The sequence below is a fragment of the Numenius arquata genome, chromosome 20 (assembly GCF_964106895.1).
Source record: "Numenius arquata chromosome 20, bNumArq3.hap1.1, whole genome shotgun sequence".
Lineage (NCBI taxonomy): Eukaryota > Metazoa > Chordata > Aves > Charadriiformes > Scolopacidae > Numenius > Numenius arquata.
Window position 1 is genome coordinate 9,004,853 of NC_133595.1, and position 27,702 is coordinate 9,032,554.

Sequence of the window (27,702 nt, forward strand, 5' to 3'; positions counted from 1 at the left end):
GAAACCTAATCACCTTTACTATGGGAGAATATATCAATACACGCACTCCCATCCCCCACGTGCACTATATTAAAATCCAGCAGAGTCAGAAAATAGTATTGCTTTCTTAGTAATAAACAAATCTTGTGGACAGAAATTGTACTGGGATCTTTTAAATTAAAGCAGTTTTGTTGGACGTTTCGTTTGCACTGGGCTTAGCTTCCAACCAAAAGCGGTGTTGAAAATTTTTAGCATGCTGAAAATTTGATTTTTTTTCCTACAGAAAGAATTCCTTGGCCTTACTGATTCCAGTTATCAGAGAAGCAGAGTTCATTTTAAAAAAAAAAAAAGAAAAAGAAGAAGAAAAAAAGCCAACTGTATATTGACATTTTGCTGTATAAAATACCTGACAGCAATTTTTCCAGTTTATAAACCTTCGGTTTACATACCCAGGTGATAAACCATGGAAAAAGAGATGTTTGTGTTGTGTTTTCAGATTGAAACGCAGCCAACCAAACCCAGCTCCGTGCCGTGGGCTGGGACGCAGTGCGGCGGGGGCTGTTCGGAGAGGGGCTCCGTGACCTGGAGCAGTGGTTGCTGTTGGGGGGCTGTAACCTGGTGCTTTGTGTTACCAGGCATGGACCGACTTCAGAAACAGCATCCCCCGGCAGCGGGTGATGGTTCCCTCCACTAACCCGGCTGTGCTTTCTCTCTTTTTGTGTCCCCAGTGCCTCTACGGCTGCTACGTCCATTCCTCCATCATCCCCACGTTTCACAGAAGGTGCTACTGGCTTCTGCAGGTAGGATGGGACACACTCCTCTCTCTGGGGGGATCCGGCCGAGCCCGTGGGGCCACGTTCGGTCCCGCGTTTCATTGTTTGGGGGATTTGTTTGTCTGAAGGGGATACGGATTTTCATCCTCGTATGTCTCTGAGCAGAGGTATGATATATTTTCTGTAGCAAATATAGAGATGAGGCCAGCTCAAATGTTCCCTAAACACTGAGTCAGCTCAAGTGAGACTTTTTTAAGGTTTTTAGTTGAGTTTTCCCATTCTGAAGACTCTCAGGGTTTTGGCTGTGTTTCCCGTTCGGCAGCGGGGCAGCCCCAGGGGCTCGGGAAGGCGGTGGCTCCACTGGCGGGCAATGGTGTGGGGGGCTGCGTCGGGGTCTGGGGTGACCCTTGTGGGTGGCCTTGCCATGGATCTGCTTTACTGCGGGGGGGGGAGTTCAGCCTTGAGGGAGATTTTTAGGGTCATTCAATGATTTTTCTTCTGGCTGTTGTGGGCACAGTGAAGCCCCTGGAGGAGTCGAGTGGAGTTTTCCTCTTATTTCTGCAGGGTTTGGGTAGTGGCCTGATCCCCCGCGTGCTCGGGTTCACAGGCAGGAGTTTGCCCTGGGGGGGCAGTCGCTGGACCCAGATGGATAGATAACCCTACCTTTGAGGAGCTATTTATATTATTGACTGGTTACCCTTGCTTACAAAGTGGAAGCAATTTGTTTTCTTTTGTTAGAAAACAGCATTTGACACATATTGTAATAATAATATTATTGTTTTAAAGATTAGACCCCTGCAGTCCTGAAAACAAACAAGTCTGAGGAAAGTGACATCTGTTTCAAGAAGCAAATGGAAAATAATCCCTTTTTCCCCACGGTTTCGCAATTGCCCTTCCATATTAAAAAAGAAGATGCTGTTGCTGTCACTGGTCTGTGAAAGATGCTTTTCCCCACAGTCAGGGTCCTGCCCTGCGTCCCTGGATGGAGGCAGAGGGGGAGAAGAGGGGGAGCGGGGTGTAGGTACAGCTGAAGGAGCCATTACAGGTTCGGTGCCCCAAACGGAGCAAAACCTCTCGATTTAGGGTCCGGTTTGCCCGGGGCAACAGACAGCTGTTCATGTTGAGGTTCAGCATCCATCTCTGCCAGTGCCCGTGACGGATGGTGTGACACAAGAATTCAAAGGAAACTCTGAATTCCCTCTGAATAACTGCCAGTGAGGCAGTGCTCCCCAAGCCAGGGTCTGTCCCAGGTGTCCCCATGAAGGCAGAGGGGTCCATCACGGGCAGGTCGCTCGGTTCCTCTGCTCTTGCCCACTGAGGAACAGGAGTTCGGGCTGAGGCTTGGTGGAAGTGTCCTCCATCCACCGCCCCGGGGCTCGGGGAGGTACCGGAGGGTCAAGAGGTGCGGCAGGTCCCCCCATGGCCACCGCTCTGCAGCATCCCCCAGCCCAGGCGCAGGCACCACAGTGCCGGGAGTTTCCAGCGTCCCTGAAGGGCAGTGCGGCTCATGAAATGTTTTCTCATAAATGGAAAATGTTAAGGCAGGCCCCTGTTTCTGCAGAAATTCAGGGCAGGCAGCAGAATCCTTCCCGTTAGATCCCAAGAGGAACTGATGACGCAAAATCAAACTGCTGAGCTCCAACCTAAAATTGGGCTGTGACCTTTAGGGAGGTTTGCTCCCAAACCGCAAAGCTTTTTCCGTTACCGTTGAGGGAGTGTTTTCTAGCTTTGCCCATCTTTCTGTCAGGAAATTTCCCATGATTTCGAGCTGTTATCCATCGGCCTGAGCGACGCTCACGTGGCCCAAGTGGTCCCTGACCATGGGCAGTCCCAGATCCTGCTCCAGTGCAGGCTGCCCAGCCTGAGCTTGTCCCCCCAGAGGTCCTCCCCTCATAGGTCACCTCTCTTTTCTTTAATTCTGAGCTTTGTCTTTCTTTTTGGTTTTGTTGCATGCTGCCTAGAAATATTGCTGGACATGGCTGGTGTGGCAATTAGCATGCTCATCTCTAACGAGCTGCATTGCAGCACTACGGGATCTCCTCGGCTCTGCCCCGGGGTCCGGCTCGTTCCCGTCCGGAGAGTGTGTGTCGGCGTTCAGGCACCTTCTTTGCTCTGATAATTGCTTCGGATTGAGACGGGTGGGTGGGAAGTACGTTTCCTACGAGCCTATTAATAAGATGTGCTGCAGGACATCTCCTTGTGGAGGGGCTGCGCTGGTGTCTGGAGACAAGGACGCGCTGTGCCTTCGCTGCGGGAGGAGCAGGGGCCTGTGATTCATGGCACCATCTCCAGGCACAAATGGGCACCCTTCAGTCATGCGCTCAAGGTTACGCGGAGCTGGCCAAGAACCGATGATGCTTTTCTAACATCTGCACAGTGTTTCTGTTCAGCTCCACAGTGAATTTAGCAGGAGCGAGACCAGAGAGAGGGAGAAGGTGTTTTGTGCATCTGCTTTGGAGTCTTCCACTCCAACACCACCCAATAAATGATTTTTATATTCCAAAATGGGTACAGATATGGCAATGTTTAACATGAGCCTCCAGCAAAATGTTTGTCTTTTTAGTTCACATGGGTGGCACTCACTTTTTTGAGGGAGAGGTATGGTACCTTCCTGGGATATGGAGCTCTCTGCCTGCAGTCGCTGGTCAATAGGAAGTAAATACAATTAGTCTGTGATGCTGCCTGTGTTTTATGGGATGATCTTCCTCCAAATCCTATTGTCAGGTTAGATATCGATTAAAAATCCCCATGCAATTGTTCTTGATCTTTTCTGACTGGTGTTTTCAGCATGAAGGCCAAGACTCAAACACGCCACAGAGACCAGCAGTCTCTCTTGTGCTGTAGCCATTAATTGTATTGGTGGTATCCGATTTCTTACTTTGCGTTGTCATTTATGATTGACACAATGTGCCTTCTCCCTGAAGACTGGTCAAAGGGATAAGCAATGAAAACCAGTCAGCTTGAACCATCAGCAGGCAAAATGCAGTTTTGTGAGTCTCTACCAGGAGATGTCCTCCCGCCGTAGGCAGAGACAGTGGCCACGGTGGCACAGTGGCTGACTGCGGGCTGGCACGGAGCAGTGGTGATGCGGTGCATGGCACCACAGCTCAGCTCCTCCTCTCCATTCTTGGTAGTGGATTTCAGTGCTGTCTTACCCCAAACACCTCTAATATTTTTAGTTGATGTTGTCATTGCTGAGCAAGCATCGTAGTGTCTCTGTGGGAGACGGTCCAGCCCTGGGCGCTGGCACCCTCTCACGTGGACCTCTTGGAGCTGAGTGAAGGAAGCATGACTGAGGTGGTGGTGGTGTTTTCCTGCATTGGGCTCTCAGATTTTTCTTCCAGTTTTCTGATTTCTAGAAGCACATGATCATGCTGTCACCGACAGGCAGAGGAAAGGATAGGGCTGAAGATGACCTCATGGCCATCGTCACCAGAGGCGCTGGGGATGGCTCTTCAGTTGCACTTCTTAAAAATTTTTTTTTGCATTACCTTTTAGCTTCCTAAAAGCAGCAGTACCCTGGCTGTTCGCAGTTAGTCAAGCGCAGAACAACGCTGGTGAATCCTTTTTTCAGGTGTGAGTGATGGCAGGTCCCCAGACTCCTGGCAAGGCTTCAGCGCAGACTCTGGTTTGTTGGCTCCTCTGGAGCGGGACGTGCGGGTACCAGCACCCATGGGGTCTAGACCTCCAAAACGGCACCAGATTTCCTGTCAATGGAAAAAGAAGCAGAAAAAAAGCCCTGTTTGTATTCACAATGACTAACACAGGGAAAATATGGATTCTCAGATCTAGACAATTTTCAAACATTGGCACAGCTGAGCAGCAAAATGCAGTGTTCCCTTCTGCATGTTGGTAATTGGCACCCCAGGAATTTAAAATGAATGCAGCTGCCAGGCTCCCGGCGTTTGCAAAGGTTACTGGAGACGGGTTTCATCTTCACCCAGGAATAGCGATCCCTCTCTTGCTTCTTCCACGCTTGTGCTGCACAGATGGAGAGCCTGAGGTTGTTGGACGGTCATCGTTTTCCATCTGCCTTTAGCAGATTCTGATACCTTTCTTTAGTGCCGGTGTTAAGGTGCTGCCGTTATGGGAAGTAATACATTATTAAAAAGTGTTGCCCTTTTTCTTAATTAAGAAGTACATAAACTGTACTATAGGATCAAACTAAAAACTTTTTATTAATTTAGACAGTGGCTAAAACTAGTTCTTCATGACATGGGACAGAACTACTCATATTGCCATCTTTTCTGTAATTGTTTGCCTAAATATGGGGAAAATGTGCATTTTAGGCACTCAGGTGTCATTAATGTTATTATTTGTTTGGTTTTTTGAATGACTCCCCGCTTTCTGCAGTAATTTAATAACAGCAACAGTCACAGCAAGGTGATATCAGGAATATTCAACAGCGCTGCTGACATGATAGGACATCCTCCCGTTCAGCTATAGAGAAATTGCAATAAAAGAAAATGAATTATGATCATATATTCAGTAAAGCCCATGCATTTGTTCATTAGCTTGTTTGTTTGCCAACAGCATTTGCACAGGTGAGATTTTCTTGATAAAGATGCTTGTGGGAATGGGAAGTGCAGGGAATACTGATAGGAGTGGATGGGGATGTTGGTGCTCACCTATTCGTCTTGGCCAATCAGACAAATTAAGACTAACAAGCATTGGAGAGCAGTATCTAGGCAGATACCTGTTTCACATGGCGTGCGCAATAACCGCTCATTCAGTAATTCAGAGCTGATGAAGAGGTGTGTGAGCGGCCCCTGTTCTCGCAGGTGGGTCGGGGAAGCGGAGCGGGATGCGCTGGGCACGGGGAGATGCCAGAGCCCTGCCAGAGATCGGGCTCTGGCAGTAGTTGCTGATAGTCCAGTTTTGTAGGGGCTGCAGGGAAACTGCACTTCATCTCCACTGCTTGCACACTGGCAGGGAGTTCTCAGCGGCCGCTGGAGCCACTGGGATGCTTTGCTGCAGGGTAGAACATGGCAGGGGAGAGTGAGGAGACATCAGCAGTGACACCAGCGGTGATGTCCCAGCAAGACGTTGGTCCCAGAAGGAGCAGTTGGGAGATGCCGAAGGGAACACTTTAGCTGGACAGTGCTCTTTCAGTGGTCTTTAATTAGCCTTTATGTGGTTCTGCATGAACCTGCTGTACCTTGCAGAGTGTCCATAAGCACTGATTTAATGTCAGAGACTTAAATTTTAGTGTCTGCAATATTTTATCTTTAAACTGTTTTTTCCTGGATTCTTCCTTCTATACACTTTGATATTCAGCTATTTATTACTATTAGTGTCTGCACTGATGCTTGATGTTCCCCGAGTGTTCCCTTCCAAACACAGCTCATCAGAAATCTGTGGGCAGAAAGTATCAAGGCCTGAAAATCAGTTAAAACATTTTACATGAGGTCTGCAGCTGTCCCGTGGATATTTGGTGTTCATTCTGTCATTATTTTCTTCAATTTTTCCATTGCGTCCTAAGCGAGAGGAAAACTTTCCCATTTCTTGTTGGTGTTGCCCCAGCAGAGCAGCATTGCCCTCTCTGATGGCTTGTGTTGCGCCGCATCAGCAGCATCTTCCACCTCCCTGGCTGGAGGAGCAACAGACAGCTTGAGGATTTTGGTCTTTTTCAACATAAATTGGAAGCATTACAATCTCATAAAAATTCCAGAGACTTTTGCTTAGTAATGGGGTTTTATTTTTCATTTGGGTAAAATAGAAGTGACTGGGCAATAAAGCACTGAAGATCGTGCGCTGTGTGTGGGCACTTCAGATTGGTCCCGTATTGTTGGGGAGAAAGGTGTAAGTGATGCTCTCAGCATAACGAGCCTTTGCATTTATTCTAACGGGAATATAAACTGTTGCCGCTGCACTAGCACATTTTCCCGAAGTGAATTTTAGCCCATATGATGAAATTAAGCATGTATTGAAGTACAGCAGGGGATGGCATGGGGTACCTCACCAGCATCCCGAGCACATCGCAGCATCGGGGCGCAGATGGGCTGGGTGACCCTGGGGCAGCGGCTGGTCAGTCTGGGGTCCAGGGTCCCATCCAGCTGTGACAGTGATGATGGCACCCACGACCCGAGTGGAGGCACTTCGGGACCTGTGGCCTCTAGCGCTGTTTGCTTTTGCAGTGTCTCCATGCAGGGTCCCTGCCCCCTTGTCGAGGCTGTTACTCAGTGCTTGCCACAGAGCTAAGGAAATCCAGGGGAGAATACAAATGGAAGGTGGTATAAAGTGCTGTCTATTGTTACTGTGTGGTCAGAGGCTGTGGGTATCTGAGGGTTAACTTCTGCTGAAAAATGCAGAGCAGGTCACAGGCAGAGCCCCAGCCAGGATGGGGCACAATGCCCAACGGACAGAGAAACTCCTGCCTCTCTCCTGTTCAAATGCTGTAGTTTCCAAAGGCCCAGGTGTTTCCTGAGCTGTGACACCCCTCGGTGCCCTCCTCCGGCCGAGCTCTGCCTTTCCTTCGGAGGTGCTGTGATGGGGAGAAGCGAACGGGAACCCCGGTGGCTTTGCTCAGACAGACCCAGCCACCTCGGTGCCTCTTCGCACGGGTGTCTCTCTGGAGAGGGCTGTTTCTGCAGGACCAGACCAGGACCTCCCCCCAGCGGGTGGGTATTTACAGAACAGACCTGTTAAGCAGACATGCCTTAATTGCCTCGGGTTCCTATTTTTAGTGCAAAGCGTGTGCATGGAGCTGTGCTGTGAGAGAAGGCAGCGCGGTGGGAGCACAGGGATGGCCAGGGGAGCAGAATTGTCTTTTGCATCGATTAACTCTGAGCTGCAACAGAAAAAGCACTTTTGATGCCCACTCTGGGCAGGAGTCGATGGGATGCAGCAGTCGGTCCCCTTGTGTCTCCACTGGCCTTCACGATGCTTCCCTGGGCAAAAGCATTTTCAGAGAACAAAAAAGTTGTGGATAGCCTTTTCGGGCTTCCTTAGTGTTCCTTTGACGTGATCTCTCTGAGAGACCACGCTCCCCTTTCTCTCCTTTCATCTTCTCGCCAGCCCTTTTTGAAGGCCCTGTGCTCCCTGCCACGTCTCTGCTGCCTTCCCGTCACGGGGACAGCCTAGCCTGGAGACTTCTCATCACATTATTCAGGGGACATTAAAGGTCTGAAATACTCCTGGAATCGGTGAAACTGTGCGGAAAGTGTTGCTTGATCCGACTGAAATTCCAAGGGTTCCAAAAGTTAACAAAAGTTAACTTTGTTGTAATAGTTTTCTGTTTTAATTATTTTGATGACTTTTTTTTTTGATCACATTTCTAACAAATACTTACTCCTGAAAATGAATTTCCTAGAAGCCGTGTAGGAGAGGTGTTAGCTGTGCCTCCTCACGAGCCCCTTAGCCCCTTCCATTGGGTTTGGTGAGAGGGCAGGAGGCGCTGGGGCTGCTGCCTGGCTGCGATCCCAACAGCCCTGCTCCCGCTGGGATCGCCCTCGGCAAAGCTCTGTTTGACAGGGAGGAATAGTTGAACGGGTTCGAAGGAGCCTTTTTGTGGCTCTGCACATTGTGTGGAGCTCAAGTTCCGTTTAGCACGAGTGCCCCAAAACTTCATTAGAGAGGGCTTTGACAAGGATTCATGCTGTGCCCCGCTGTGCTCCGGTGTCGTAGCGAAGCAGAGCCGGAGCAGAAGCCGGGCCACGCAGGCTGCGCTGCGGTCGGAGCTCTCTCTTTGCCTCCAGCCCCGGGGGCCCAAGAGGAGCCGTCTCTGAGCGGGTCCATCTGCTGCGGCTCCTTCTCCTGCTCGTCCCCCCGTCTCGCTCCCATCCCCCGGGGCCGCTGTTGCTGCCAGCTCTGGTGACGGGCACTGTGTGTCACCGGCGGTGACAGCCACCCCCTCTCCCCGTGCTGGCTCCATCGCCTGCGTCCTGCGGAGCGGAGGGAGCCCCCGTGCCCCGGGTCGGTGCTGGTGGAGATGGAGTCGCTGGTGGCTCCTCTGGAGTGGTGCCCAGGCAGCGTGGTGGCCTCTGCTCGTAGCTGATGTGCAGCTCCTCTTGGTCAGGGCATGGCCTGGAGGCGTCTGGTGGTTTTGCCGAGTTTCTGGCAGGGGAGCGCGGCCGGACGGGGCAGCCCCGGCGAGGGGGGATGGAGCGGGGCTGAGAGCTGGTGGGCAGCACCCTCAGCGCCTGCGGTGGTTCTCTGGGGGTAATGTCCCTTGGGTAATGTTCTGCTTTACTCTTGTCCTCTCATCCCCCGACTTGCTGTCAGAGCAGCTGCATCCATTGAAACCCACCTTCGGTCTTGCAGTCTGCTTTGAATAGACCCACACAGGATCTATTCAAATTGAAGGCTATTTTTGCTTGGTTTTTCCTCCTTCGGGTTTTACTTGCTCTCCAGTGTTAGCTTCTCGTAGAGCCTTCAGCTCCACTAAAATTAAGTTCCATCTGGCAGAGCTCGTCACAAGCTGCCTTCCTCCCAGCCGCCTCCTTCCCCTTCCCAGGGAGGGAGCCCAAGGCACCCTCTGCACCCCGCTCCGGCCTCTCCTGCGGCTCCACCGACCACCCGTCCCGGTGCCGGTGCCGGCGGGGAAGGACAAACGCCGGAGGGAACAGCTTCTGCAAGAGCCCGCTTTTCCAGGAGAGCCCACAGCACGTCAGCGTTTTACATCCATCCTCGCACGCAGGACCACGAAAATAAATCAGGATGTTGCTCTCCTGAAAAACGCTTTTTGTGACAAAAACCTGTAGTAGATAAAATGGAGACTCAGGCTGGGCCGTGCCCTTGTGTCAGTCTGGGTACCTTCAAAACAAAGATGTGTTTTGACACCTGCAGGATGAGTAAAACGGGACTGCGGAGAAAGGCAGCAACAACCCTCTGCTGATGTTCAGCGACGGGGAGGCGGAGGGGATTACAAATGAACCGGTATCTCAGAGGCTGGAAACATTTTAGCAGGAACGCTTTATCTTTTGTAATGTTTTTATAAATTATTTATTAACACACTTGCTGCATTTTCCTGAGAAATTGGATAGAAAAGCAAAATGTATAGCCGGCAGATTATATTCCAGAAGAAAGACGCCAGTGATTAAAAAACAATTTCCAACCCTTTCAAACACATAACTTTATTTTAGACGAGTAGTCTGCTATTTTTGTATTGCTCTCGACCATTTTAAAGAAAATCCCGGATTCGTTCCCTAGATATATGAGGAGACTGACGTTAATGCGAGCAAACTAAAAAGCAGTCAGAGTGCTTTAGTTGTTGCTTAAATAATCTGTTGTCATTTATAGAAGAGATGCATTTCCCAAACTGCTGCGGGACGTGCCTGGGTTGCTGATGGAGAGGAGTTATTACAGGGGGACATAAAAAAGTCCAGAGGACACCGACTCCCGCACAAATGGAAGGCAGATTTTATGCATCCGGGGGAGGCCGGGGACCCTGCCGTCGCCAGGGAGCACCAGCATCTGAGTGGTGGCTCCCAGGAGTGATGGGACTGGGATGGGGTTGCTTTTGCTGGAGCACTCGCCTGGGAGGACCCCGGGAGCGGGACCATGCACCTTCCCGGGTGCTGCTGCGGTCTGGGCTGGGGCTGGGCTGGGGAGATATCCTCACGGCGGGGATGGCAGCGATGTGACAGCACAGCTCAGCTGGAAATTAAATCAAACCACAGGCTCCCAGACACTTATTAATATGCTCTGTATACTGAGGATTAGGCTTTTGGTGACACTTAAATTGAATTTTAATGCTATTTTGAAATATATAATACACTGAATTTACTTCACCTCAGGTTTGAGTTAATGGTTTATTAAATTATGCACCTTGCAGTGGCAAAGCTGTTTCCTGGTGTAGGACACTGGGGCTTGCAGTAGCAATGCAGCAATTCTGCTGATCTCATCCACATCCTCCCTGGTCGATTATGAGGTCTGCAGGTGTCCGCGAATGTATTACACCGTCGGCTGAAGCTTCACCCTCGCCAAAGAGGCATAATTGGGGATCGGGTTAGAAGTTTTGTAGTGAAGCGAATTACAATTTGAGCTTAGAGATTTGGAGTTGGTTTTGGCGTGGGCAGCAGAGGGCTTGCAGCAGATGCTGCCAGGACTGAATCTCTCCTAATACAGGATATTTTTTCTTTTAATATGCAGTGGTTTTGGCCTGCAGTGAGTTACCCCCTTTTGTATTTTATCCATTAAGGCAGGTTTTTATAAGCGTTTAGGATAAATCACTTCCCAGGTGTCTGCAGTTTTGAGTGGTTTTCTTGCTGTCCTTCTGCCTGCATGAGCATCTCGCTTATGACCCCGGTTGCTTTTATTCTCAAAATCATCTTTTATTTCTGAAGGAGTGTCTGTCTGTCCCCTGTCTATGGAATGGCTGCCCTTGGCTGTCACTGCCATCCTGCGTTGCTGCTGCCTGCCCCCAGTTAATGACACTGGGGTGCCTCTTCCCCCTCTCTGTCCCAGCCACCTCCCCGAGCCTTTATCACCTTCATCACTGCATCCCTCTCGCCGGTCCAGGACTGTGGTGACGTCTCATGTCAGACCGATGGATGGGAGAATGGCCGTCGCATGTGTGAGCATATACACGGTGCGCTGCCTGTAGTGAAAGTCTGTAAAGGTTATTAGAAATGGCCCCGAGTTCACGGTCTGCACTATAAAATGATGCCCCCACCTCTGAAGCCGCGGGAACGGTGAACACAAATTGTGGTCTTAGTCCTCTGCGAGACCATTTGATGGTTTTCTTTAACGTATTAGTGAAGGGGCAAAAGCCGGAGGAGAACGACCTGAACGGCTTTCCCTCCTGAACAGGCGTCGTACCTCAGGGCATCATTTTCTGTGTCAAGGAAAAAGTGCAAGATTTTTCTTATCGTACATTTGTTTCAGTTAAATGTCAGCCAGTTTGCATCTGCTCCTCGCGCCACCACAAGACGTATGTCGTGTGACAGCCTGCTGGCTTGCACCAGAGTTATTGGCCATCAGCAGTAAAGAGAGCCTGGTTTAGGGAGAGTAAAATAGAGGTTGAGGTTTTTATCAGTTTAGTCTCTGTAAAATGGGATGGCCTCTTCCCGGGAAATTAGATTTCCTGATAATGTAACCAGCACAAAACAAGTCTGTGGGGTTGAATATGTCTTCACATTGGCCTCCTTTTACAACCAAATATTGCAAAAGATTCCCGAGAAGGGTTGAAGGTATTTCTGATGGTGCAGCAGGTGAATGAAGAGACTGCAGTTACCCCTGGGGGTGGCAGGGGGACAGCCCAGGTGACGTTCCATCCCCCCGTGACCCAGGACACATAGCGTGGGTGCTTAAGTACTGGCTGCCCCAGCCCTTGGCGATGCATAGGACAGTATTCGTGTTAGAATGTGGTTCAGCCCGGGCATCCCATGTGCTTCCACCTCCACGGGCCAGTTCTCTCCACAGTGCTGTGGAGAACTGTTGTCTTTCTGAAACACATCAGTCAAACTTCGCTCATCTCATGCATCCACTTTGCTAGGAATTTGCCCTATGTGCACAGTGTAAAACTTCGTAAGGACAAGAATCCCTGTGGAAAATAAATCCCCTTCTCAGGCTACAGTGAAGAGAGTGGAGCCACGACGTGGGTTTTGCTGTGAACGTGTGGCGCGAGGTGCAGAGATCAGCCCTGAACTCCTCCCGCAGTGCTTGGCACTTGCACAAATAGCTCGAGCCTCAAATGCTGTTATTCTTTCGGTTTTATTGAACATTAAATCCATCACCAAAAAAAATGCAGAAAGAAAAATGAATGCAACATCTTTCAAGGTCAGTTGTTTCCGCGGAGGCGATGTGGCTGCACGGGGCGCTCTGCAGTGAAGCAGCGGCGGGGCAGGGAACGGTACATTTCGTAGCTCCAGCGCCAAATCGTGTAGCAATGTTTTCTTTTCATGGAAAAATACAGCAAATATGTCCTTTAACCTGCTACCTGTGCAGCGAGGCGCTCTGATAAACAGTAATTATAACTATTACGGGATGTCATCTCCTGTCTGCCATTTATTGACCTTTTTCTTCAGTGTAATTTTCTTCTCAGGAGCCAGGTAACTAAATATCCCAGGGAAGATTGGCTGTGTGAGCGTCCAGGGCAGCGCAGCGGCCGAGACCCACTTCAGCTCTGAAATCTGCTCGATTTTAGACCCACTTAATATTTACGTGATGCTGACAAATCTGGAAGCCTTTGAGAAAAGGAGTTTTTTCTGAGTTCATGTTGTAGTTGCTGGGGGGAAGGAGAAGTTCCAACTGTGAGACGCTGGGAAGCTGCTAAAGGAAGTTATCTAGAATAGCTTTTCTGTCTGTAATATCATTGTAGATCCAAGAGACTATCCAAGCTCAAAGTGACCCATAATCTGGCTTTTACAGTGAGAAACATCGGCCTTCCAGGGAACTAAACCCTCATTTTCAGGTTTTGTAGAACCAAATATGAAATCCATTAGAGATTCAGGAATTAATGTGACTGGCATAATTTTTGGAGGGGCGAGTCGGAGTTGGAGTTTGGGAAAGAAGCAGTATCAAGTTTGGGTTTTAACAGTGGTTTGCTGAAGTCACGTGGATTAACATCATGGATTAATGTCAACTTCTTCGTAGCTTCCCTATACGTGAAGCAGACCCAGGCACCGTCTCTAGGCAAGGCAAGGTGGGGATAATCTGCCCCCTCCGAGCAGAGCATCCCTCTGGCAGAGGGTTCCCGCAGCCGCCGGTGCACTGGGCTGCCTGGGCTCCAGTTTCCAGCCCCTGCTGGCATTGCAGGGCAAAGGAAGGAGAGGACGTGGAGGGCACTTGATTAAAACGTGCCTTTGCTTTTTCTCTTGAAGGTATTTTCCGTGAAAACTGTATGTGAAATTTATACTCCTCTCATATGATTTTGAGTGGTTTTAGTACACAAATTCTCAGTAGAAAATGTATTCAATAAAAGTTTGATGTGGAACTATAGCTCAGCAGAATCTTTTTTAAGAAATCCAGCTCTGGAATATTTATTTTATATCTAGTTTCAGTTTTAGTGCCTATTCCTTCTGCAGATGCCCTCGTTAGCCTGCTAACAGTTTATGAAGAGCTCAGCCTCTCTCGCCCCCATCTCCATGTCCCAGCGCCTTTCTGCAGAGCCGGCCGTCGGGTCGGAGGGAAGCGTGGCTGCGTGACGCGCTACTGCTCTCGGCTGCTTCCGCAAGAAAATCCTCGCTTTTTGTTAACGGAGCGACCAGGGGGTTTGGGCTCACTGGAATACTGGGGGCTCAGCCCGCAGCAGGTAAAACATTACCACACTGGTGGGCAGTGATGTGGCCAACAAGGATACCATGCACTTGATCCATAGCAAGTCTACTGAGAAATAGTTTGAGCAGGAAAAGTGTAATAAATCTGGATTTAATCTCCTTTGATGCTCAGCATGCAAAAGGAGACCATTTAGGGGAAGCAGGAAAGGAATCCAGGATGGCCACAATGAAAATTTCAGTGTAACCCTGACAGCTGTGAGCCCTAAAGTGTCATTTCTTGCTGTGGAATAACATACCTTCAGTGCAAGTAATTGGGGTAGTCCCAGTATCTAGCACGAGTTAACTCCGTTCTGTAGGGGAGAAGGGACTTTTTTCCAAGGCTTTGAAGCAAATGACAGCGATGAATTAAATCCTCATTTGCCTTCTTGATTTATTTCTGACCGTTGTGCCAAAAGGCTCACGTTTGTTTCCCAAAATTGCAAGCGAGCATCGCTTTATTAGACGGCTGTTCTGGGAGAGGAGGCATCCCAGGACAGTGCTGACCAGAGAGGCACAAAATGACTCTCCAAACATAAATCCCAAGGTTGAAACCTCTGCTGAGCGTTTCAGGGTTTCAGATCAGCTGTAAAGATCTCTAAGAGGTTTCTGGTCTGGCGTACTGCAGAGAAGTGGATGCCAAGCAGCGGGACAGAGCATGGCCCCGGGAACAGCCCCCTCCTCAGTGCGTTTTAACGCAGAGCTGGAGGCTCAAAGCACCGAGAGCTTTTTCCTAATGTTTAGTGATAAAGTTTTGTCTCCTGTGAGTAAACAATCTGCTCGCTTTGCCACTTTTTTTTCAACTTAAACGGGAGTACGCTGAAGCCCTCTTGCAAAAACGTTCATTAAGTCAAGCAAAACTGGAGGGTTTGGGCTGTGTTTCCCTAGTCTTTTTTTCTTCTTTACTTCTAATGTTCTCGAAAAATACTGCCCAGAGGCATGGGAAATGGCACATGGCTGTATGAAATATACCCCCATCCGAGGATACGCCATGTTTTTATTTTGTGACAGTCCAGGATTCAGTGCGTGGCCTAAATATTGTGGCATCCTATTTGATTTTTGAATTGTTGGATGGACTAAACGCTATAGCTCATGGACAACATGGCCATTTTTCCTCGTGGTTTACCCTTTTTCTAGATTACTGTCTGTAAGTTTCAAAATGGAACAGGATTCCTCCGTGGTTTATAAATTAGGGCCATATTACAGCAGCACCCAATAGCGCTGCTATATTTTAGATGGTGTCAGGGTTTCTATTATAAACCTCATTTTTCAGAGGTTTATAGCTCGGCCATAAAAATTCTCTGTATGCTGGGACTCGGAATGTAACAGCTGCATCTCAGCCATGCAGAGGATGTGTTTGCATGTATTTTTTACAAGCAAAACAAAGCATGCTTTGTGTGTATGTTTATGCATAGAGGTCTGTATAATTTTATTAAAAATCAGTGTAAATTTGTCCTAGCTTTGGATTTCAAAGTTAGCTGTTTGGAAGTTAGGAAATGCCCCCTTTTTGGCGGCCTGTGCAGCTTTGATTCTCCTGGTTTGCCATCCTGCCCCATGTGCTGGGACGGGGTGCTGGTTAAGGAGTAACAGATTGGGGTGTAATTGAAGGCTGTCTCGGGTCATGCATGCCCCGAGAGCCGGAGCAAGGCTCTGCTCTGGGCAGGGACCACTCCGAGGACCGGCTGCCTCATCCCCGAGGAGGTGCTGGAGTTGGTCCCCGTCCCCTGGAGCACCCTCCGGGATGGCCTGGGCAGCGCTGCCGGAGGGAGCTGGGACCCCTGGGCACAGGCACCTTTCCCAAACCCCGACCCCAGCTCTGCCTGGTCAGGGTCGGGTTTTCTGGAGCTGGAGCCGTGAGACAGGATGGAACCGTTCAGGGGCAGAAGCGAACAGATCTGCTGATGGCTTTTTCTTACCTGGAGCAATTAGCTGGGAGCAGTATTGATCGTAAGGGCCATTCTCACTCACCGAGGGGTATCTGGCCTACACCGTGACAGTTGTCCAAAAAGAAATCCTGAAAATGGATTTGCAACACCAGCTATACCTCCAATATCATCTACACACTTAGTGCCTTTGAATGCATATGATCGGTAGCTTTTCTTATGTTGACATATGAATAAGATACCAACAGCCTCCTTTTAATAGCCTTGCATAATGCGCACACCTGCTCCAGTGTAATTTGCTGCATTTCAGCAGATCAGCTGGCTCAAACGAATGAAGAATGTCCTTCCACAGTGCTGCAAGCACTGCTGTCCAAAGGAAACAAGAAGGGGGCTATTTGTGTCCCCACACCACGTACAGCCGTTGCACGGCCGCGGGTGTGCCTTCACATGCACAACTCAAACAGTCACCAGCAGAGAAGTGGTTTCATATGTACAAACGGCCAAACAATGAGGGAAGGACACAGATTCAGTCTGGACGTTAAAAGGAAAAACCAGAAAAGCCACGCAATGTGCAAGTTGGCGTTGACCCAGCTGTAGCTGAACGCGTCTCTCGTGAGGCTTCAGCCCTGCTTGGCTTTCCATCTGTCTGAGTTTTAACATCAATGTCAAACAGGCCCGTCTTTAGGCCCATGTTTTCCGGTTTGTTGGGGCATTTTGACCCTACTGCTGCCGGCCCGCCTTCGTTCTCACTCCCAAATTCTGGTACCAGGTGCCCCATCAGGTCTCTCCTCAGGTGCCGTCCTGGCAAGAACACGCCACGGGCTGGGTTTCTTCTCAGGCCATGTTGAATTACCGCAGGGAGCACGTTTCTGCCGTCCCTTCCCCAGGTGCTGCCGGTGTTTCCCACCTGGATCCCAGCCCGGGGAGCAGGGCGGTGGTGAGTGCGTGGTGACAGGGGGGTCCCCCCTGCAGTGCGAGGGGGTGCGAGGCCGAGCGAACCCCGGCCTGGTCCCTGCGACGCGCGGGGCTGGATGGCTCCCACCAGCACACCTGCACCGCCTCGTTAATTAATAGCATGTTTTACATTTTGTTTTAATAAAGCCTTTTCATTACGGAGCTTGTTCCCATGGTAGGAAAAATTGAAATTCTTTGCAAGAGCATTATAATTAAGCTGTAGTACAACGGGGAGGAATGTGTCTTGCTGGAAGGCCTCTGTCTGAGCCATCTCGCCGTGAGGGCGATCCCGGCAGACGCAGACAGGGCTCCTCTGGCTCGTGCTTTGGGAGATTCCTGTCTGAGCGATGCCTTTATCCCCGCGGCGACGCACCGTTGCTGCCCATCGGGCTCAGTCTCGGCCGGATTTCACAGGCTGGAGAGACGGAGAACCCCTGTAAGGCAGCAGATCCCAAATTTTTGGCTCTCAGGACCGTTGCAGCTCTCAGGGTGCTGGCGGCCGGGCAGGGCAGCAGGTTTTATTGCTGAGCTGGGTTCTGCGGGTCATTTATTGACTGGACCGGGGCATTCCCAGCCCGCACCACGGCGGGGATGGAGGGGCCAGAGCTCTGCCATATAGAGCCGTTTTGGGGTGTTTCTCCAGTTTGGTATAAAATACCAAGAGCAGCAATATAGGAGGTAAAATACTTTGTTATTTTAGGTCTGTTGTAGATTGCTCCTGTAGTTTAAAAATCAATATACCCAGTGCATACACAGCTGTTCGTAATGTAGAGATTCGTTGCGATGAGTGTAGAGAAACTGGGGTTCACAGTGAGGTTAAAGCATCACTGTTGAAGAAAGGCAGCTCAGCAAGAGGAGTTAATAAAGTTGTGTCAGAATTAGTTGTGAATTTGGAAACAGATTTTTATTTTCTCTTTGACAAAAAGTCATGTTTGTAAAATTAGACAAAGCCTGCCCAGGAGGAGCCGTTCTGTTCCTGCCTGTTAGTGCATCTCTGACCTCAGGGATGCTTATTTATGAGGCAAGAAGATGGAAATGCTTCATTAGCAGGCAACATTGCATGTGATCTGGAGACGGTCCTAATAGAGTAAATTAGGAGGGAAACATCTGTTGCTTTCTGTCTCGGTTTTAGTGCTCAATCTGGTGCTAATTCTGGCCTTTCGTGACCTTTTTATGTGTCCCTTCATCCTAAGTATGAGGCATGTTCTGTTCATTAGCTGTGGATGCGTGTTGCAGCCTTTGAACTGAAATGCTTCAGAGCTCATCCCCACCCTCTTGGAGAGATTTGTTCCCTTCTTATTTCCTTCATTCCTGAGACCTGACGGACAAAGCGTTGGAGGTGGAGTTGGAGGGAAAGGTGGCAGAGGGGCAGTGAAACCCTGAGCCAGCAGGGATGTGTCTATATACACGTGCGTATGGAGGATCCAGGGTTCTGCCCTCTTCCCCCTTCTGTGTAGTGATTTTATCATTAAAAAAATAACTAAAGGTTATGAGATAAAATCATCCTCCCAATGGCAGGGAGAGGAGCTGGATCTGGTCGGTGGTCCCCATCCCACGGAGCCGCGGTCGATGCTCCAAGCCCCGAGTCGCAGCTGTCGTCCCAGTCGAGTTTTGTTCAAGCCTTAAAACACTTGCTCAAATTAACGACCAAAAATGTCAAATGTGTCCACAGCTAATTATTCATTAGATGCGTAATTAGTGTGAGATGATCATGACATTTTACTGTTATTAATTTTTATACTCTAATAGGAATTAAATCGGTCCACGATCACAGGACACAATTTGAACCCTGCTCTGGAGGTGCCTGTTGCTGGCGGGGCAGGATGCTCTTGGGAGCCCCGGCTGCCGGCAGAGCCCAGAACACTGTTATCCTGCCCCGTTCCACAGCAGGGATGCAAATGGAAAGTGTCACCCTGCAGGATTTGGGGGGAGGACGTGGGCCTCGGGCCGGATAGCAAGGTGCGAGGTTTTCTGGCAGCTTGCAAAAAGAAATGAAATTACAGGGAAAGAGCGGGGTTTCATTTGAGTGGAAAGAACTGGCTTTGGTGAAATGCTCCAGTCACCCAGTCAATCATTACTTTTAGGTATTCAAGGAGGGATATCCTTAAGCTTATTGCAAACAGTGGACGAAATATTTGTATTATAAGACATCTTATCCCTAGACGGTGTATTCTAAACAAACACCTTCTGCCCAGGTAAGACTTTCACTCAGCAGTGATTTCCCTAATTGCATCTTCTTTCAGGCCTTGCTGGGAAACATGCCTTGCAAATTCAGTATCGTGATTAATTTATATGAAGGATGCAGTGTTGAGTTTCACAGTTTCTTTTCCCTCACAAATATGTTCATTCCTCAAAGGATGTTTTGAGCTTTCACACCACCAAAAATTCATGATTCTCTAGCAAGTATAAAAACAAATAAGCCTGAGATGCGGCGTTTCTGTTAAAAGTGTTTGTTCATGCGACTCCGTGCCACTGATCAGTGCCGAGAGGCTTCTAAGGAAACCTGCCAATGGTTGTCCACGTCCTGTCTCCCTCCATTTCCCATCAGAAGAATGTAGGAGATGCCCGGTCGGGAACCTGGGCATCTTCCTGCTTTGGCCAACCCAGCGGCCGTCGAAGAGCATGCTCGGAGGTTCAGCTGCTACTCAGCGAGGACTATGGCAAGGAAATCTGCCATCACACACGAACTCCACACGTGGTGAGCGTATTAGAAGACCTGTCTCTCCAAATGGTAATTCCTCACGTGACAGGAATTTCCTTGCTGGATGTCTGCGTTGGCATGGGGAGTGCCCCAGGCAAGTGAGCAGTAAGTGGCATTGCAAGCATAGTTCAGTGCACTAACTGCAAATAAGTAATTATTTCTGCACATGTTCATTTTTAAGGCATTTTGTTCTGAGAGAGTGTTGAGGCTGTTGGGTTTCCTGAGATCAGTTTTTAACCTCCTGCTCTACCTGTGCTTTAAATAGAGATTTGCAGGGTGCAGGTAGGCAGGCTGAGCCTCCTAAATACCAAGCCTCGTTGTCTTCATTATAGCAACGATAAACTCAAAAAGAACAAAATGTATTGGGCTCTATTCATTAAGAGACTGGTGGGTTTCTGGCTTTGTTGTCTTTTAATACACCAAGAACAGATGCAGGTTGACAAGTGGCACCAGCCAAGGGACACAGCTTTATAAGGTTGTGTTGAAGTGGGGCTTGGAAGTAGCCAGCTGAAATCTAATTTGTAACCAAGTGGAATAAATTGGAACTGATAGTTATTCAATTAATGGCATGGGCAGCAAGGTGAGGTCTCCTCGCAAAATAGCAGAATAAGGTTTCTTGACAGGGAGGTTTGGGAAAATGGGGCACACCACCAGGTTTTCAATCAAATTCAGCCATTAATCATCTAAGTAGCAGGAGGGAGATGTGATTATTATAGAGAGGCTCAGCAAAATGGTTTGAGTGAGCACTTCCCAAAATGTGATAGAATCCAAAGTGGAGCCAGTGGACGTGCCCTGGAGCCTCCCTGGGGCCGAGGGTTTCCCAGGCAGCGCTGGATAAACTGGGAACCTCCCTGCTGCCAGCAGCAGCCATCGGGACCAAAGCAGTGCTGTCCCCTCCTGGGGGTTTCCCTGTGCCCCAACAGCGTCCCTGGGCACAGAGACCCAGCCTCTTCTGCCGTTCACCCGCTGAATTACAAGTTCCTTTTGTATCTGACAATGTTGTGCTTGCCTGCTGAGGGGCTCCGTAAGGATGGACAATGTTAGTGTGTTTTTAGCGCTGGTTGTGCATCCAGGGATGCCGAGGAGGTGTTTGCTAATGTATTCCCCAGGCTCCGTGCGAGCTCCCCTGGTGCGGCGTTTCACATCTTTGGATAATTTGCATAGTGATGAAACTGCCGCAGTTCTCTCCACCACAAGCAGACCAAGAAATATAGAAAGACTTTTTTTTTTTTTAATAGAAAGAAAAATTTCTTCCTATGCAAATGGCCTCCATAATAATATTATCAGTGTTGCCTCAGGCTTGCACAAGCTGAATGCAAGGGAAGTTGAGTTTATGACTTTCAGCAGAATGGTTTTAAGCTTTATCAGTTCAGTATACAAGTAGGAGAGAAAGACTCACTTTACCTGGAATAATGGGACTCTTTGGTTGCATTTAAGAGCAAGCCAAACAAATAATTTGACAGGAAAGTCCATTTTGGTGGCTGGAAGCCCTCGGGATCCCATCTGTGCCACCGTTCCCGGGGTGCGGGGCTGGGGCAGCCGTGGCTGTGGGTGCAGCCTGTGCCCGGACCCCGGGGCCGAGGGCTCCTCTCGCCGGAGGGTCTGCGTGACGTGTGCCCAGCGCCGCAGCCTTGGGTGGCAGTGACCTGTCGGTACCGGCTGCTCCGGCCACAGGGAGCTGGTTTGATGCCTTCACACGAACCACGGGCAACTCGGTGGGTCTGCGGGACCCACGCTGGGCTCTGAGCTGCCAGCAGCAGCCTTGGGGTGGAAAAATCTCGTTCAGGAGCATGGTTAATCCCCTCAGCCCAGGCTGCCGAAGCGTGAGAGCAGGATGCTCCTCCGTCAGCACTCGGCTGTGCAGGACCTGCTGCCGCTCCACACCGTCCAACGGACAGCTTTATGCTCGGGAGCCGCAGGCACGACCAAGAGAGAGCAAAGCAAATACGCTGAGGCTTCTGACAAAGCCTAAAAGTTCTCCCAACACGAGGTTTTGGTGGTGTGAGGTTGGGGTCTCGTGCCCGGGGCTCCCGAGCGGCAGCCCCCTGCGAGCTGCGCTTGGCAGACACCCGGGATGCCGGCCCTGGGGCTTTCTGATTTGTGCTGGCACTTGGCTTACAGCTGTGATTATTAAAGAAGTCATGAAAAATGCTTCAGCAGTGAACAACAGGGCTGCTGTGGGCTTTCCCCACAGGGAGCAGCAGGTCATGTTCGGGCTTCGGCACAGAGACTCTCTTGGCCGCTGCGAATGAGTACAATTGAAAATTTGTGCAGATTAGCTCAGACATTGAGGTCAACATAAATGAACCACAAAGATGAAGTCTAAACTATGAAACAGTTCTCAAGTTGTAATCTAAATATAGTCCAACATCTGTGGTCTTTCATTAAAAGCGAAGTTATGAGAGTGAGATTTCACTCAGTGACACTGATTTGGTGCCTGCGAAATCATTAACAATTTGATATTGCAGCTTTCTCATTATAAACTTCTGTGGGAAAGGGGAATTAATTTTTCTGTGCAGTCAGGAATTGTCAGAAGAGATCCCTCCCTTTCTGCGTAACCGGATCAGAAATTCCTCCTGTACGTGCATTGACCCCTTCTCTCTGGGGAACACATTAGTTAAAGTCACACTTCTAATTAAACCTGTGCTGCAGAAGAGGAGTGTAGAAATGATGCAGAGTAGCAGTGGCAGCCTGAGGAATTTGCAGGAGTGTTAAGCAAGGCAGAGGGTTACACATCAGGCGGCTTTCAGATCAGGGATCCAAAGAGGAGGCTGCTCCTGGAAAATCTTTTCTGCTTGTAGGTAGGATGCTTTTCTGTAAGTGAGAATGTCAGGAAAGTCATAGGTTCTTCTTATTGTGGCAACATCTCAAGCTGTCTCTTGATGCGCTAGCACTTTTATCACTTCCCTGCAAAGCAGAAGGCAGCCAGGATGGAAAGGGCTTCTCTCTCCATCTCTGAGCGCTCTGGTCCCTTTGGTCTCTCTTTGCCCCCCTTCCCCTTCCCCTTCCCTGTTTGCTCTGGAGGTGAACGGGGAGGAGTGAAACACAGACCTGCTCTCGTTTCCCCCTTGCCTGGCCATCTCTTACCTTTCTGACCTGGATTAATGTCTGCCAAGAGAGAGGTGTCCGTTCATCTCACCAGACCCGCCGTGTGTCTGGATTTGCTGATGAATCTTCTCCCTCTCCTCCCCAGAGCCAGTGCCCCAGACGTAGCTCCTGGTGGAAGCAAATGCCTCTGCCACATGTTGGCGGGGAAGGAGTCAGTGCGGGGAGGGACGGGGTTTTGGCCCCGGTGGGCAAAGCTGCCGTCTTCCTCTGCCTGGAGCGTGTCCCCCGGGCTCCTGCCCCCGTTGGGAGCAGAGACGGGGACCGCGTGCCAGGGCCAGCCTGTGCGGCTTCTCCCCACGCCCTTCGTCCTTGGTTTAGGATGCTCTGTTCCCATATCTGTAAACAAAATATGTGTAATTCCATTGTGAAGAAAGCAACTTACATAAATGGGGAAAATGAGAAAAGATGCAAGTGGTCTTATCTAGTGCTGATATCAAATTTACAAGATGGACACAACTTGTATTCTCAGTGGAGCTTCATCTTAGCAGGGTGAAGTAGTAATGATGAATATTTCTCTTTGGCAGTGGGATATTGACGGGAGGATTCACTTTGCCATGGTTGTGCTCTCATAAAAGCTCAGGAGAGCTCCAGGTGTTCTCTCTTTAATATTGCATTGATAGCCTGATGGTTTCTTGCTGACAAAACTTCCACTGTCCTTAATATCAGCCTGTCTGCATTCATCAGCTGCAGAGGTTTTCCCTCCTGTCGGATACTGGAATAGCATTAGACAGAAAATGGAGAAAGCGTAGGAAGCCAATATGATCATTTTTTAATCTAACCCCCCTATTCCAGGGAGGTGGTTGTGCTGTGATGGCTGGAAGTTGCGATGCAAAGCGGAGAAATACTAGATGTCATTGTGGAGAAGCGTGTGGAAATGTATTTTTCAATATTCTGCCTGTGTCCAGCTGCAGTACTGAAAAAAACCCCGCTCCCGGCCTGTGCAGTGCTCCTGCACAGTCCTGAAGGAGCCCGCATGCTCCGGGAGCACGGAGCGGTGCTTGGAAGGAGCAACAAGCCCCTTCAGCAGCCCGGGTGAGTTCAAAGGCCAGGAGTATCTGGCATCCCTTCGGAGCTGCTGTCTTCAAGAGCAACCATTGCTCCCTTTATAGACCATCCCATCGTTTATCAAGGAAATATTGTGCAGTACCATTGAAGTTCAAGCTTGATACTCTGTCTGTCCCCAGAGGTCCGTTCCTGCTGGTCAGAGCCGGGCTCACAAGTCTTCAGGCTGGGGGAGGATCAGGTGTTTGACTTTTAACCACACTCTTCATTGGCCTAAATATTAATGCCTCGTGCGAGGGTGATTGAACTGGCACGTGCCCGCAGACTGCAAGAGCTCACTGGATCTCGCCACGTCCTTGTTAATGGGAAATTTATCAGTGTGTCCTGGCGGTTCTGGTAGCATCCCTTTGAGACCGGTTCTGAGCCCAGTAGTATTGAAAATTTTATCAACCATCTGAAAGAAATTATAAAATCATTACCTGCAAGTTTTATCACCACTTCCACTTGTGAAGTTTTGCAGGGTAATAAATATGGATGAAGATTGGTCACGGAAATTAGTCTGAACACGGTTATTAGAGGTGGGTGGAGTTATCAACATGTTTGAAGTGAAAAGCAAGGTTTTGCATCAAAAAGAAGGGTCATAGCAGACTTCTAGGGCAGCAGCAACCAGCGGCGTCTCTGAAAATGGCTTCCAATCCATAAATGTCCAAATCTATGGGGGTTAGGACTTTGTGTGGTTCTGTGACGAGGAGCGCTAGCACGTCCCTAGCCGTGGTCCTCTCACTTTTAAAGGCAGAAAATTGCTGGGGCTCTGGGGGGTGAGCACGGGGTGTGGAGCGTGGGCAGCGAGACCCCAGCACCGGCTCTGGCATCGCCCTAGCACCGGCTCTGGCATCGCCCTGGCACCGGCTCCGGCATCACTCCGGCACCAGCTCCAGCACCGCGCTGCACCAGGGGCCACTGGGGACCCCTGCGGAGCTGGGAGAGGGCAGAGGAGGGGGATATTTATGCGTGAAGGACTGTCAGGGCTGGAAAGATGAAAATCTGTTGCGCTCTCCCAGGGCTCCTAACTTCCTCCCCTCCAGGTAGCTTGCAGGATTTCTCTAAATATTTGAGATGGTAAAGGGCTTAAACTGGATTACTCCTGGACATGAGCAATTATAATTGTAAATGCACTATTATCTGAGCACTCTCCTGATGCTGTTTTGGCACTGGGGCCTGACACAGTGACAGGCAGGGTCTGAGGGTCAAGTGCAGTGGAAGGAGAGAGCCCTGGTTTGCAGCAGACCTGACCTACCGGGAGCCGTCCCTTGCAAAGCATCCCCTTCCCATCCTGCGAGAGCTGAGAAAGGGTGTCCAGATGCTGCAGGGTTCAATAATTGTGTTGTGTTGCAACTGTATTTATTAAATGGATAAATACCAATTAGGAACAAATATAAACCCAGTGCATTTTACTGTGTATCAGCTTCAGTTGGAGTTTTCTGGATATGAATGTTCTTTTAAGAAGGCTTGGGTGGTTTTTTGGAACAAAGCACAGCCTTCTGTTTTTTTCTGAAGTACAGTATTTAGGTATATTTACATGTATTTAAATCTATGCCACTCAACTGATACTAATATAAAGGGGGAAAATCCATATGCAGAGAGCAAAAATAATGATGCCAGAAAGGCTATAAAACATCCATTTCATACAGGTGTAAACCACCCCCTGGCAGCGCAGGCGGCCCCTGGCAGCCCTGAGATTTGCCCTGGTGTTTGCGGCCGCTGGGACGGACGGTGGCAGGGGAAGGAGGGTGGCTGTCCTGGCTGGGGTCTGGCTGGATGACGAGCCCCGTGCTTCCACATGAGATCGGTCCCTCCCTCTTTCCAACCTCTCCATCCTGAGCTCTGGTCACAAAGCTGTGGTCCTCCTGCAGTGGAGACGCAGCGGCACATCCTGGCCCATGGCCGGCCGGAGCAGGAGGAGCAGCGGCAGCTCGCCCCGGGAGACCTAAGCCATCACAAGTGGGAAGAGCGTGTGGGGACCAGCATGGGGTCCTGCTCTCCCTGCTGGGGAGGGCACTGGTGGGAAAGCAACCCCAGTGGGGCCAGAGCCCCCCAGGCAGCAGGAGCACAAGGCCTGGGCGAGGGTCTGGGGCTGGGTCCCAGCGTTGCCAGCATCTTAGGGAGCCCAGGATCGGCCGCAGGGAGGGATGGATCAGGGATGGAGCTATGTGCAGGGGGCATGTGCATCGGCAGCAGTGGCCCCAGCGGCACCGTTCTGGTGTGGTTTCGTGTTTGAGGGGAACATGGCGTTAAAAGAACCCTATGGTTTTGAATTAGTTTGTATTTCAGTGTTGAATTTAACTGATCCGAGTGATTGGCAGGGTATTGTTAAATAAGAGATCAGTCTGTTGGGCACAAAGCGAGATCCTGGTTCCTGACAGCGAAGGGTGCATTGGGAAGAAACACGACGCACAAAATGCAGCATTTTCTACAGCCTGAAAGCATTCCCCTTCCCGGAGCCAAGGGCTCGGGAATTTACCTCCTGCCTGGTTTCCAGAGAGATCCCCGTGTTTCTGTCACACGGAGAAGAACAGATCAGAGGACGTTCAGCAGGAGCTCGGGAGACTGGTGATATATAAGCCTTTTAAATGAAGTGTTTGCATATAGCAGCGTTGGAAAGAGGTCGCCAGCAGTTCGCACGCACACACACCCACGCGCTCAGCATCCTCCGCATCTCCAGCCTCCGGGAAAACAGCTGCCTCCCTCTCCAACAGCACAAGCCTGAGACTTCAATTTCCCCCCATGAAAAGCAAAGAAAAAGATTATGTGCGTGAGCATCCGGCGCGATAGGAAGGACCAGGATGTCCCATCTACTTGGCTAGAAAGCTGGGCAAAGTCATCCGATATAATTTTTGCTATGGGTTCTGTTGGGAAAATGAGATAGGGGTTTAGCCTTGTGAGGAAATAGCTTTCAGGACCGTGTAAGGCTTGATTGCAACTCTTTAATTAGCTGCCCTCTGTAAAAGGGTGTCACCGGCAGCAGGCTGCACACTGGGAGAGCAGCACCATGGTGCCCCCAGAATTTGGGTTAATGTGTGCAATAGAGTCTCCTTCACGGGAAGGGTTGGTGGGGTCAAAGACAAGACACCGTCAGCGCGTCCCTCAAATACCTGCTGATCTCTGGTGCCTCACTTGGTGTTTGAAAATGGTTTGAAGTCGAGGTGTTGATAAAAGGAAAGCTTCATAAAACAATGCCAACAAAAATAAATTAAATCCTTTTATCTGATTCCTCGCCAGTCCCCCGAGGTTCATGAGACGTGGGATGGGGGGACTGCAAGGTCATCTGCAAAGAGTAGACTGGAAAGGCTTTTTTTTATATCTGCATGAGCAGTTAACTGGAGCATGCTGCAGAGTGTTTATGGCAGGATTTTGGCTTCACAATGGATTAAAAGATTTTAAAATCCATCTGCAGGATATCTTGAACTTTAGTGTTGTTGTGTGCTCAAAATAACGTTAGTCTTTTAATGTTTGATGCGCTGGGAGCCTTGAGGGGGAATCAAAAAATTTTGGACTGGTGTGAGAAGGGAGGGCGGCTGTTGGCATCAGCGGGGTCCTGTTGGGATCGGTGACATGGGACCTGCTGCCAGCAGAAACACCCCCACGAGCTCAGGAGCTGCTTCGTAAGGGCAATGGGGGGGCCGGGGCTGCGGAACAAGCCAGGGCTTTCGCCCTCTGTAGAAACAGAGACCCTGGGACACCCCGAGGTGGTCTCGCAGGGACAGTGCTCGCTGAGTTCTGCAGGCTCTCCCCACTGCTCTGCCTGACGTTTGGTGTCTCTCCGGTGTCCAAAGCACCTTTGCAGGCAAGTGTCCCTCCTTTTGCTTTGTTGCCCCCCTTGCAGGAGACATCCTTCTCCCAGCCAGGCACCGTGGGAGCTGGAAACATGGGGAAGGAGGAAGGTTTGCTTGGGCATAGGCAGGGCTGAGTAGGCTGGGGAGAGGAAGGAGACAAAGTCTGCTCTATCTCTAGATAGAGCTCTTCCTCCATCTTTTTGGGGGCTCATGTGAATTTGGGAAGTCTCTTTTTAAACCCACAATAAGCCTATTTTCAGAATTACTCAGAAA

At 49.8% G+C, this 27,702-nt stretch overlaps 1 protein-coding gene across 1 annotated transcript in view; it reads left to right on the forward strand.

Annotated features, from left to right (window-relative positions):
- CAMTA1 (calmodulin binding transcription activator 1) overlaps positions 1-27,702 on the forward strand; it is a 267,647-nt gene that overhangs the window by 147,979 nt on the left and 91,966 nt on the right. The window contains exon 6 of the mRNA XM_074161814.1: positions 708-779. Within this exon, the coding sequence (XP_074017915.1) occupies positions 708-779 (72 nt within the window). The remainder of the gene's footprint in view (positions 1-707; positions 780-27,702) is intronic.